This window comes from Pelodiscus sinensis, chromosome 3 (genome assembly GCF_052426305.1).
Source record: "Pelodiscus sinensis isolate ZL-2025 chromosome 3, ASM5242630v1, whole genome shotgun sequence".
NCBI classification, from domain to species: domain Eukaryota; kingdom Metazoa; phylum Chordata; order Testudines; family Trionychidae; genus Pelodiscus; species Pelodiscus sinensis.
Window position 1 is genome coordinate 198,332,352 of NC_143054.1, and position 12,132 is coordinate 198,344,483.

The 12,132-nt window shown below is 54.7% G+C and overlaps 1 protein-coding gene across 1 annotated transcript; it reads right to left on the reverse strand.

The window, feature by feature from the left end:
- Positions 1-1,629: 1,629 nt before the first annotated feature.
- NKX2-2 (NK2 homeobox 2) lies at positions 1,630-5,315 on the reverse strand. Its single transcript, XM_075923178.2, has 2 exons — positions 3,892-5,315; positions 1,630-2,871 (listed from the first exon to the last, which is right to left on the reverse strand). Exons 1-2 carry the CDS (start codon positions 4,148-4,150, stop codon positions 2,312-2,314), a joined length of 819 nt encoding a protein of 272 aa, XP_075779293.1. The 5' UTR covers positions 4,151-5,315; the 3' UTR covers positions 1,630-2,311.
- Between the last annotated feature and the right edge of the window lie 6,817 nt (positions 5,316-12,132).

The window sequence follows — 12,132 nt, forward strand, 5'->3', positions numbered from 1 at the left end:
GGGGGAACGGGGACTTGGCTAATACCGATCCGCTTCAAGGATGGCAGCCGGTGGGTTTTGCTTTCCCAACAAGCTGTTGATTAGTGTCCCTTCATGCGGCTTGAATCCCGGCCTCAGTTCTTGGCTTGTTAGGGGGAGAAGGTTTCATGGGGAGCAAAGCAAGGCCTGCGCTGGGGAGGAAGGGAAGCGTCTACACAGGGCAGGAATTTCAGCTTGCGTCAACTTTGCGCCTTGTTTCCTTCAACCGCGGTGGGAAAGAAACTCCAGCCCCCTCCGGTCCCGCAGCAGCCCCGCGCATTGCTAGAGGAGTTAGTGCCCCTACTCCTTTTCCCCCAGCCAACTCCCCCCCCAACCAACTCCCCCCCCCCCCCCAGCCGTGAGCCCACGCCGATTTCGGGCCCGTTAATCCTGTTTGCGCTCGAGATCGAATTGAATCGGATCGTTCCCAGCGCGGCTGGGAATTCAGCGCGCACAGTTCGCAATCCCCCCCCTCTCCCTCCACGCCTGCGGTCTCTCCTATTTGGCTGTAAGAGAGACACTTTCAGAAATGGAGCCAAATTGCAACTCGGAAAGGGGGAAAAGTGCCTGGCTGGGAAGAAGCCGGAGAGAAGGGACAAGTTGGGCCAACTCCGCGCCTAGTTCAGTATGTGTACGCCTAAAACCGCATGTGCGCGCACATGTATGATCTAGGCAAGGGGGGAACGAAAACAGAGAGGTAAAAAGTGGTACCTAGTCCCCCCCCCGTCCCTCCTTTCTTCCATTCGCTTTCTATCCGGTTCCCTGCGTCTTTTAAAGGGCACTTTTAATCTTCGAATGGAAACGCGCAAGGGACATTTCGGTGTCAGGACACGTCGCGGAGAAAACTGGTTTGCAAAAATGCCACACGACTCGCCCAAACGGGTTGGCACTCGCCGCAGAAGAGCGATCGGTAGCCACCTGCCCGATTCCCCCCGTGCACAGACGTGGTTTAGGGCAAACTTTCCCTTCCAAAGCCGGCCGCGTTTGGAGAGACCCCCCCCAACCACACACCCGGGACTTGCCCCCCACAGCACCCGCAGGAGCAGAGAGAGGGGAAAACGCGCCCCCCCAGCCGCCTTTCTACCCACCCCGAAACGCTGCGTCCCGGCTGCAGGGCGCCTGAGAACTTTTTTCGCTCTCATGCCGCTTAACTCAAGCTCAGAGCTCAGGAAAGTCATTCAGGCTATAGGAGGATCAAAAGCTGCTTCGCTCCAAGGGCACTCCTACCTTTAAGTGAGCGCTGGGGCTTTTCCCCCCTCATTTTCACAAAGTCACTCAAGCGCTTTTGTCTCTCAAGTAGACACAACGAGGCAGAATTTACACGAAGAAGGGGGGGGGGAAGCGAGTCAATTGTCTACAGAAAGTTTGGGGGCGGTGATTCCGAAGTTGCCCGAAAAGTTCTAACTCCCCCCACCACGTGTTTCCCCTTCAAGATTCCACAATCCCCATTCAACCCCCCTAGCCCCGAGAGCAGAATCTCAGATCTCAACATCATCCGAGGATCAGTCCGAGCCGAGCCGCGCGAAAGGGCTTGCGGTGAATCCGTGTTAGCCACAAAGTCAAACAAAAACGTTCTTTTGTTGTTGGGGTTTTTTTTTTAAACACAGCGTTTTTATTAAAATTCTTATAAAAAAATCGAAAACCTCCCCGCAGCGCGCTTCCCCTGGGTTTTTATACACACTGATGAGCGGGATCTTTCTCGGAAGAGGATCAAAACATTTCTCTTCCCTCCACATGATTTTTTTTTTTGCTTGTTTCATATTTGGGAAAGATTTGCACCCAACCAAAAGAATAAAATAAAATAGACCGCCCTGAATGTTACTTATGGCAACAATAACCACAAATATTTACAAAATAAAGGCTAATAGTTGTCAGAATTTATACATGGCCATAAATAGGTAAAGTTTCATTTAAAAAAAAAAAGGAAATCAAATTCTCTATTTTTTAAAGTGTCCTCCACTTTATATACGACTGACAACAACTCTACGGCACACAAAACGTACTTTACAAAACCACAAGCGCATACTGCGTATTATTAGGACTAGTATTATTTTTATTTTTAGTTGTAGGTAGACAGGACCACTTGGCATGGCGCAAAAATGTCTGTAAACATGGCGCACAAAAACCACCCAAACAAAAGAGAACCAAATTGAATCCCAAAAAAGGAGGAAAAAAATAGGAGAGGGGGGAAAATGTATCATCATTAATAATAATAATTAATATTCATATTGTCTCCCCCCAGGTTTGATTTTGGAGCCTCAGTCTCTTGTGTGTGTGTTTTTTTCTCGGTAATTCACCAAGTCCATTGTTGGGCTTGCACCAAATGATGCGCTGTCGGATACTGGGGGTTGCTGGCGGAGCTGTACTGGGCGTTATATTGCATATGCTGGAGCGACTGGGCGCTATAGGCGGAGAAGGGGATGCCCGCCTGGAAAGTGGCCGCGGCCAAGTCCTGAGCTTTGAGCGTGTGGCAGGGTTTGCCGTCCCGGACTAAGACCGGCACCGCGACCCGGCGCGGGGAGGGGAGCGGAGTCACTTCCATACCTTTCTCGGCCCGGGCCCGCTTCATCTTGTAGCGGTGGTTCTGGAACCAGATCTTCACCTGGGTGGGCGTGAGGCGGATCAGGCTGGCCAGGTGCTCCCGCTCGGGCGCCGACAGGTACCGCTGCTGGCGGAACCGCCGCTCCAGCTCGTAGGTCTGCGCCTTGGAGAACAGCACCCGCCGCTTCCTCTTCTTGCCGGAGTCGCCGGCGCTGGACGTGTCCTTGTCGTTGTCCGGGGACTCGTCGGCGGAGGGGTCGGGGGATTTGGCCGAGGGGTCCTGCTGGGAGTTGCTGGAGGCCAGCCCGTGCACTGCGGAGAGGCCAGCGAAAGCATCAGTCGGGGGGGTGGAGGCGGCCGGCTGGGGGCCCCTGCGGCCCTCGTCCCCTCCCCTGCTTCCGAGGGGAGGCAACACGACCTCGCCTGGCCTCCCCCACGGGGGAGACTCTCCCAAGCCGGCGGGGCCCGAGGGATCGCGGGGTTCCTCTCCAACAAAACCGGCACCGCCGAGAAGAGGGCCCCCGGAGGAAAAGCGTCCACCCTCCGCATAACACTGTTCCCAAGGGGCTGGCCCTCGGGGGGCCGCCCAGACACATATGCGGATGGGGGGTCTCGCAGTCTGGGGGACTCCGAACACACACGCGCGCGCCTAATGACACGCGCTTTTCGATCCATGGCGACCCCCCGTGCGCCTCGCTAGCGCGGCCCGTTCCCGACGCGCTGCGGCCCCACCGCTAAGGATCCCGGCTTCCTCCCCTCACGTCGCGTCGCTTTTACATGGATCGGGCCCGGGGCGCTCTCCTGAAGCGATTTGCTTCGGGGAAACAACGTGGATGGATTTGGAAAGGCGCGTCCGACAGCCTTTTCCTGGAGCTCCCCTCCCCTCCCCTCCCCAGCCGCCCGGCCGGGTAGCTGTTTCGGCGCGGGCGAAACCGAAGCGATCCAAACTCGCCGCCGGAGCCTGGCTCTGCGGGGTTTCGCAAACTCGCTTCGTGCTATTTTTAGCTCGCCGGCCGGGTTGTTTTCTCCCCTCCGACTGGGTTTACTTCTTTCTCAAAACCAACCCCCCCCAAACCCTCCTTAGGGAAGGCAATCAAACGCTTCCAAAAATCGGATTTTGATGCCAATCGAATCCAACTCAAAGACATCTCTCCCGGCGGCTAGCGAGAGCCGGGAGAGCCGTGTAAACACACACACAAACACACACGGGGCAAACCGGAGCGCCGGGGTAGCTATTCGGCAAAGAGAAGGGGTTAAAACGTGGGGATTTCTGAAAGCCAGAAAGGCTGCGGCGCACAAGTGCCGAGAATCAATGTAAATTTCACTACTCACAGGAATACTGGATGCTTTCGGTGCTGGCCAGCCAACGCGTATAGGGATTATCAGTGCTATCATAAAAAGGGTTCTTCAAAGGCAGCGTCTGCACACCCTCCAGGGGGCTTTGCCCCAACACTCCGGATTTCTTGGGGGGCTCCGAGCCCTCGGTCTCTTCATCCGCTCCTTCCACGAGAGATCCTTCTTCATCATTGGTGTCTGGGAGATCCAGGATGTCCTTTACAGAAAACCCCGTCTTTGTGTTGGTCAGAGACATATTCTGGCTAAATTTATGCAGGAAAGTTGAAGGACCCGTTTGTCAATCCGCCGGGGCACAAACCCCCCCACACACCCCGCCAACCGACACCACACACCCCAGAAAGAGGATGTGTGTGTGTGTGTGTGTGTGTGTGTGTGTCTTGGGAGGGGGGTTAGAATCAAAATAAAGAAATCTGCTTTGAGGCGGGGGGAGACGAGGAAAAATCGGCTGGGAGGTAGAAATATTTTACAGACTTGCTCTGCCGCAGAGGGGGGAAAAAAATCGCCGAGCGCCAGGGGCGGCTGCCTTCTGAAATAGTTTGTAACTCCAGGAAAAATGCCAAGCGGCCGTTTACTTCAGGGTCTCGTTTAAACCCAGGGCGCTGCTGCCTGTCGCTTGGGGAAAACAAGCCATCGCTGGAGAGGAGAGTCCATGAAAGGTTGGTCTCCACATATGAACCTGCAGAGAGGAGGGAAACAAACACATTAAACACGCCAAAGGTTGGCCACGTGTGGGTAGGTGCTAGGAGTCAAGTGGATGAAGACAGTGCTTGCAGATGTGAAATTGCGGGGTTTGGGGGAGATCGGAGCCTCCACCATTGGTTCTGTAGCACATGATGAGTGGTATAACGTGTCAATTAATTACCAAGCTAGGGAGGGCCTTTCTCCACGGTATTTACATACAAAGGAGCGCCGAGAAGCCCGAGATGCCGCACACTTGAAAGCCCGTTTTAAAACAAATTGCTTCTCCAAAAAGACTGCGGATGAAACCTGCTTCTGCAGCCGGCTGGGAAAGGGGCTATTTACAGGGACTTTTGCAAGGAAATCGATTCCCATTCTGGGTGGCTACCTACCCAAGATGGCAGGAGACCAACTTATGTAAACCTCCTAGGTCAATATTTTGGTTGAGGCTTAAGGCTGAGTACTATAAATTAAACAGCAAGTAATTGATTCTCGTTTGCGCCGAAAGCAGCCGGACTGGTAAACCGTGTCATCCGTCGGTACCCAGACGGACTCGGGCGATTTCTGGGGGTTGTTTGCAGAGAAACTAATTTATTTCGCCCTCTCCTCTCCCCAGCAAGACCACTTGTTCGTGCGGACGGAGGCGCAGCATTTAGAAGTAGGTCTTAGAAAGGGGATGCAGCCAGCTAATGTAGGTGCTCCATTTGGAGGGTTGCTTTTAAGGAGAGACTTTAGAAGTGGATCTCTCTCTCTCTCTCTCTCTCTCTCTCTCTCCCACACACACACACACACACACACACACACGTATACAAACATGCTATCGAGACAGACACAACGCAGCGCCTACATTTTGAAAGCCAGCCTTTCCAAACAGCCTGTTTCGCACGTCTCCACTGCGCATTGTTTTATTGTGCGCCCTATTTTGCACGTCTAGAGTACGCATTATTTTATTTCCAAATTTCACCCTCCCCCTTCCGCCCTCCGCAGCCTTAAATCCCTGTGGACGCTCTCATTCCGGGAGGGAGATGGAGACAGAGTTAATCGAAGCCGGTTTAGCTCGTTCTCCACGGGCGCCTGATTTCCCTACACTTCCAGTCCACCGGGTTGGGCTCCGCTTCGCAGTAGGGGAAGCGTTGGTGCAGTTCGGAGGTCTGCCCTGCCTTAGGTCTGTTCCTGACCCACCGAGTGACCTGCCCGATTGTTTCTGTCCTGTGATATTTGGGTGGGGGATTTGGTGTGTGCGTGTGTAGGACAAGACAACCGGAGGCGTCGATCCTGGATGAGTTTTGCTCTTTCCAGGGATCTCTTGGGTTTTTTTTGGGGGGGGGGGTGAAAAATGGGGAGTGAAACCTGAGCTCTGTAGATCTCCCGTTCTCCCCCACACTTTTGGGGATGACCAGAGGAATAGAGGTTGCCTCGACTTCCCCTCCCGAGAACTGTGCGTGCCTCAAGGAGGCGCTGGGGTGGGAGGTGGGGGTGAACCGAAGCGGCCCCGCGATTTATTAGTGTTGATCAGTTTATTTTGCTGTCCCTCGCCCTGCCTCCCATCTCGTATGTGATGTGGGTGACAATGCCGGAGGGGTTTAGCCAGGCCCTGGGCGCATCATGGGTGGTCGGACCGGGGCAAACACAAATACAAACCGATTGCTAAGCTGCGGACAATGGGCGAAATGTAGACAAATGTCCGGCTTCTGTTGGAAGCCTTTGTCCGAGCCCCGTTTTTGCATTTATTTCAGGGGCGAAATAATACATGATTGACGCCCCTTTTCACTGTGTCCTAACTGTTTGGAATAAATCGGAGGTTGTTGCTAGTTGTCATGGCATTCAACTGCTTTCAATGGACTATCTCTTCATTCATTTCGGGAGGCTGCCACAATATTAAGGAAACCGCTTCATGCTGATGCTCCCCGACTCTTCTTTCCCTCCACGCGTTTTCTCTCTCTCCCCCCCCCCCGCTCTCCTTGGGGGGGGGGGGGGGAGGAGTGAAACTCAGAACTAGCGCTGTATTTGTTTCTTGGGCACTTTCCTTAGCTGTCTTGGAAGCGCAGCACAACCTAATGAGAGAATGAATAGGGTGCGTGTGTGTGTCCCTCTCTCTCTGGGTGTGAAAATGATGTCGCTCCTCACACTGTGCGCCCAACCGCGACGACAAAATCCAAGACACAACCTCCGAGCCTGCTAAGTCGACAGTGCGAGAATTCAAGCCAGCTCAACAATTGTGGGGGTGTCTCTCTAGGGCTAAGGACCAACAACCCCCCCCTCCCCACCAGATGAATTCACAGCACAATAGTTGTAGGGTGCCGCAAAGTTGTATCCGGGGGGCGGTTCATTTTAGACGATTCCTTTTGGGGCGAGATTCAACCATCGAAAGTGCCAAGGAGCGATTTCTGAAGGAGGAGCTCCCCAAACCCCCGCTCCCCCCCCCGGCGATGGACCTGTTGTCTGTGTTCCCGTAGACTACCTGATAGGTAAATATTTTCCTAAGGGAAACCAGGGCTCCTGGCTCATTAATCACACTGCGGCTCGAGGGGGGATGACAATGGTCCATTCAGAAGCACACACCGACTGAACGACACAGTTGGACTGTGACCAGCTATTCTCCCTGGTACACAAAGACCTGCAATAAGTCATCAATTTTTCCCTCTTGCCCCCGCCCCCCCCATTCTGAACATTAGACACGCGGCCTTCCAAGGGGGCTGAGCAAAGTTTTGGCCTGGAAGTTTTGATGGATTTCTCCCCCCCCCCCCCGTCGAGGGGAATCGCCTCTGTACAACCAACCCCCCGTTTCCCCGATTGTTGAACAAGGTCAGTTTCATGAGCGAAGGGGGTTGGAGTGAGCGTGTGAAAATCTGGGTTCTCTTTCCCCCCCCCCCCTACTAGAAGCCAACTCCACCCAGAGCGACCCCCCTTCGCGGAGAACAAGTCTCGCTTTGCCTTCTGGATGAGTCCAACCGGGGACCCACCTCGGGAGAGAAACTCCCGTCCTGAAAAAAAAAAAAAAACCAGCACCCCTTGGCCCACACAACAGGTGGGAGGCCCCTAGGAGCTCCGGGGTCCACGCTGGTAGCGGGAGTCGGTGATGAAATTGACATTCCGCCCGGGGTGGCTTCCAGGCCAACATAACTACCCCCCCCCCCGCGATTTTTGCGCTCCGCGGTGGGTACATTTGAAGACACCCCTTCCCTGCTCGGATTGACTCGCTTGGTTCATGTTTAAAGGGCGGGGGGAACTGATCCGCGTTGCATCTTCTTCGAAACTTTCTCCATTCGCTTCCCGGAGGCTGGTGTGTGTGTGTGTGTGTGTGTGTGTGGGGGGGGGGGTTGTCGAGAGCCCCCTGGATGCTTGGCCCTCCGTTGTCCGTTTTCATGGGCCCCTTTCTTTTCCCTCATCCTCCCCCTGAGTTTGTTCCGACCCGCTAGTTTCTACCCAGACTCTAGGGAAGAGGGCCGGGAGGTCTGAGGGTGGGAAAGACGCAGGGATGAGATAAGACCCACATCGACGACCCCCCCTCCGGCCGCCAACTTCCCACCGTGGAGTGTTTCCTCGACCCAGGAATGGGGTGGCTTATCGGTTGGTTCATTGCTGGGATTTCCGACTGGAAGATCGCATCTTATCTCGCCTCTTTCAGCCTCCGCCTTCGTGTCCAGTTGGCACCAGTTAGCAGGGGCAATTTTTTTGAGATGGGGGGGGGGGGGGGTCACTGACAAGATTTTGTGGCTCATTCAGCGCAAATGGAGCAGCACCTCCTCCCCATAGCCAGAGCCGCGCTGCGAAGGATCAGCCACGCTGCCCTGCCAGGAACCCACAAGCCAGCTGTTTAAAAATGCTGGAATGCGATTGAAATCCCCGGCCCGCTCGGCTGGAGGGGTTATTTGAACAGCCCAACAAGAGGCTGGGGAGGCGAGGTGCGTGTACACAGGCTAAGTGGCGCTACTTGAGCACAAGTGGGCTCTCGGAGCGGGCAAGTGTTTACCTGTTTACTTTCACAGGTAGCTCAAACACGAGGCGTTTGGCCCTTTTCTCTTCCCCCCGCCCCGCTCGTTGCTGGGACGCTGGCTCCTGAAAACCCTTCCCCAGCGAGGCAAAGCGCCTTTCGTAGCCGGCTGCGGCGCGGCGAACCCACCAGCAGGCACCGGCGGCTTCGCTTCGGGTCCCCGCGCCGGAGCGAATTCCAGGCCGGCTTTCTGGAACGCGCCCCCGTGTAAACGCAAAGCGGGGGAGGGCTGCGCGCGGCAGCAGCTGTCAGGCCGAGCCTGCTTCACCCCCCAGCATCCTAGGACCCGCTCCCCCCCCCCAGCATCCCGGGACAAGGCGGGTCTATTGTGGCGGGCGAGGGGAGTCACTCGGACCTTTTCTCCCGGAGCGACGATCCGGTTACGACGGCTCGGCCTTGATGCGTGTGAGCGACTGGTCAGAAGGGCTGCCAGTCATTAAGCAGCACAAGGTCTTTCCATTGATTTTAAGCCCCTAATTTGTGGGCCTCCATTTTCCTCCCGTGAATTGAAAAGGTGTCGAGCGGGAGTTCCTTTTCTCTCCGCGTACAGTACGCGGGGCTGACCTCTCGCCCTCCCCCACCGCCCGTCTCAGATAACAGCCTTCAAGTGGATTAGTTTATTGTTTGATTAGCGCAAAGGTGCAAGAAATTGTTTTCATTCACTCCAGCCAAACAAAACGCATTGCACCTTAACGCTCTGCTGAGGATTAGTTGAAGCTGACACAAAGCTTTTGTTTGGGGGGGAGGGGTTATTTATTTTATTATTATTTTTAATCTTGGGTTTGATACTGCGAGGATCGGAGACACTTGAAATCAATGGGGAAGGAAAATCCAGCCCCGTCTACTTCTGATAATTGTTATGAAGAGATTCACCTTCGAAACATGCCAGGGAACAATGCGCCCTTTGTTTTAAAATGATGCAGGGGGGAAAAGGAGAGATTGCCTCAGAAGAGGTGTCATCTTTTGTGGTTAATAATAAAAAAGAAAACGCAGTCTCCATGCAACATACAAGGGCACTTGCCTTGAATAGACAACTTAAAACCGCCCAGAATTGTATCCCCGTATTATATACCTAAGCACACTCGCCCACCCCAGGTATAAAAACCATGTAAATGGGTCTGCTATTTCACTTGACACAAAGTAGTCCCAGGTTTTTGTTTCGCAAAGCACTTGCAAGGTCTAGGAGCGAGCGAGAGAAAGCCAACAATAACAGCCACTAAAACTCAAGTCCAAGCACCCAGAAACGAGATCCTGACCATGTGAAAATCTTCCTTGGAGGGGGCACAAAAAATAATCGTTTTCCTTTACCTCTGAAATTGTAGAGGCACAGAGCATCACAACCCCTGCAATGGATTAAAAGGCTGCCTTCCCTGTAATGGCTGAGGGTTAATGCCTCTGATGGGGGAATTTGCCTTCTCTTTTCAGGGCTGGCGAAACGGCAGTATCAAAGCCTACAGCCGTGATTTTAAACATTAAAAAAAAGCGCTCTGAATCAAGCAGAGTTCCTGTAGTACCCTCCTCTTTCAAGCCATCCGAGAGACCTGCCCTGCGCCCAGGAAAGAGACAATTTTTCTCTCGGCCGCCTCGCAGAGAAACAATTAAACTGTGCTCAGGACATAGGAATCTAAATGAGCTTTTCATGGGTCTGAGGATTCTTTGTGGGTTTTCTCCCCCAAGCCCTACCACTGATAACACATTCTCAATTCACCCCCCTCCTCCCCCCGGGAAATTGTAATAGAAATTAGGTCCCCCCTCCCCCGGGGGATAATCGGTCACATTGTGGGTTGTGTCAGACCCGAGGGCACATGTTAGCCCTTTGATAAATGCACTTTAATGAGATCTTTGAAATATATTGCCAATAAAAAATTATAGGGCGCACCTACGCCTGGCGGTGCGTTCCCAGAATTTGCGGAGGCAGGAAGGCAAGAAATTCGTGCTTCGCTTAGTTTGCGACACTGGGAGCCAGCCAATTGCTGCGCCCTCTCTTGCCAAAGCTTTAAGTCTAGCCTGGGGGTACCCTTTCCGTTCCAGTCTATTATAACTGTTTCATTTGCAAGCCAAACGTTTGGTGCCCCCAAGCAAACCCCTCAGCTTTATTCGTTCGCATCTTTTCTCGGGATTAAACGTGTCCAAATGAGATTACGCATTGTCAGCCCTTCTCAGAAGTCTTCCTCCTTCCCAAGGAGGGGAAAACCCCAGCCTTTTTTGATAAGGGCAATTAGAATGCAGCATATTTATCATTTCTCTGTGAAACACGGCGCTGAAAACACTCGCTTATCTGAAGTTACTTCCTAGATAGCTACCCAATAGGTAGGGCATTTTTTTAAAGCCCGCCCTTGCTAATTATCTAGATCTCTATATATCCTTTTAAGATTGAAATTAGACATGTGTCAAGCTCAAAAGGATGGCCTGATTTTGAAGCGGAAATTAATTTGAGGCCCATTAAAGGGATCCCTTCCAGCCATTAAGGCTTGGAAGGAAAGAAGGAGACGGGTTTGCGATTTTTAAAACTCAATCGCGCATCGCGGGCCGTTTAGGAGTCACTGGGCAACGCGACTCCGAGGCAGAGCCGAGGCGCGAGTCGGAAAACCCAACCCCAAAACGGAACCACCAACCGATCAAGGAAACAACTCCGGCGCGCAATCGCAAGGGTTAAAAATGGCTCGCAGCGGCTCTGGACGCTCGCAAGGTGCAGGTGAGGCCGCGGCCACCCGGCGCAAGAGGCAGACCCGACCGAGAGCCAAAGGGGACTTGGGGGACCATTCCTGGTGCTCTGGCGGACTCTGCCGACTCAAGCGAGAAGTGCCCCAGAGCCAGGGAGGGAGGCGGGACGCACCAACTTACCGTTCCTCACCACGGATGCGCCCGGGGCAGCGACCCCACCCCGCCGCCTTTTGGCTCGGGCTTGGCTGCGCCGTCGGGGCAGCAAATGGGGAAGGGGGGCGAATCCACCAGCAAGCAGAAGGGCTGGTGAAATTAACCACCCGAGTTGCCTGGAGGGAGGGGTCTATGGGGGGGGGGTCTGATCCCTCGAGGGCCGGGAGGCAGGTAAATGGACGGGGGGGGGGAGCAGTCACTAGCCCCCTTATCTGGCTGGCCCCCTTGCCGCCCTGCTGGTGGTGCCGCGGGACAAATCGCTTCCCGCGGGCCGCTGGAGCCAGCCCCGAGGGCTCTTTGACGTCTTCTCGCAGCCCCCCTCCCGCCGGGGAGGGGTATCCTCCCCCACCCCACCCCCACCCCGGGCCAGGCCGCCTAGCGCCCCCTCCCCTCCCCTCCCCCCTTCCGCGGACCTGACAAGCCACTCGCCAGCTGCTCACCTTGGCACTGCGCAAGCCCAGGTAAAACTTTAACCGGCTGGGCGGCTCCGCGCGTGGAAGGCGGGGAGGGGGGGGGGGTAAGCGGCGGGGGATGGGGGGGCACGCACCGCTAGGGAGCCCCCCCCGCATCCTCACCTGCTGCTTCCCGGCGAGGAGAGCACAGTGCCCATTTTACAAGCTCTTGGGGGGGGGGAGCAAACTCCCCCCCCAGCCAGCCAGCGCCGAGCA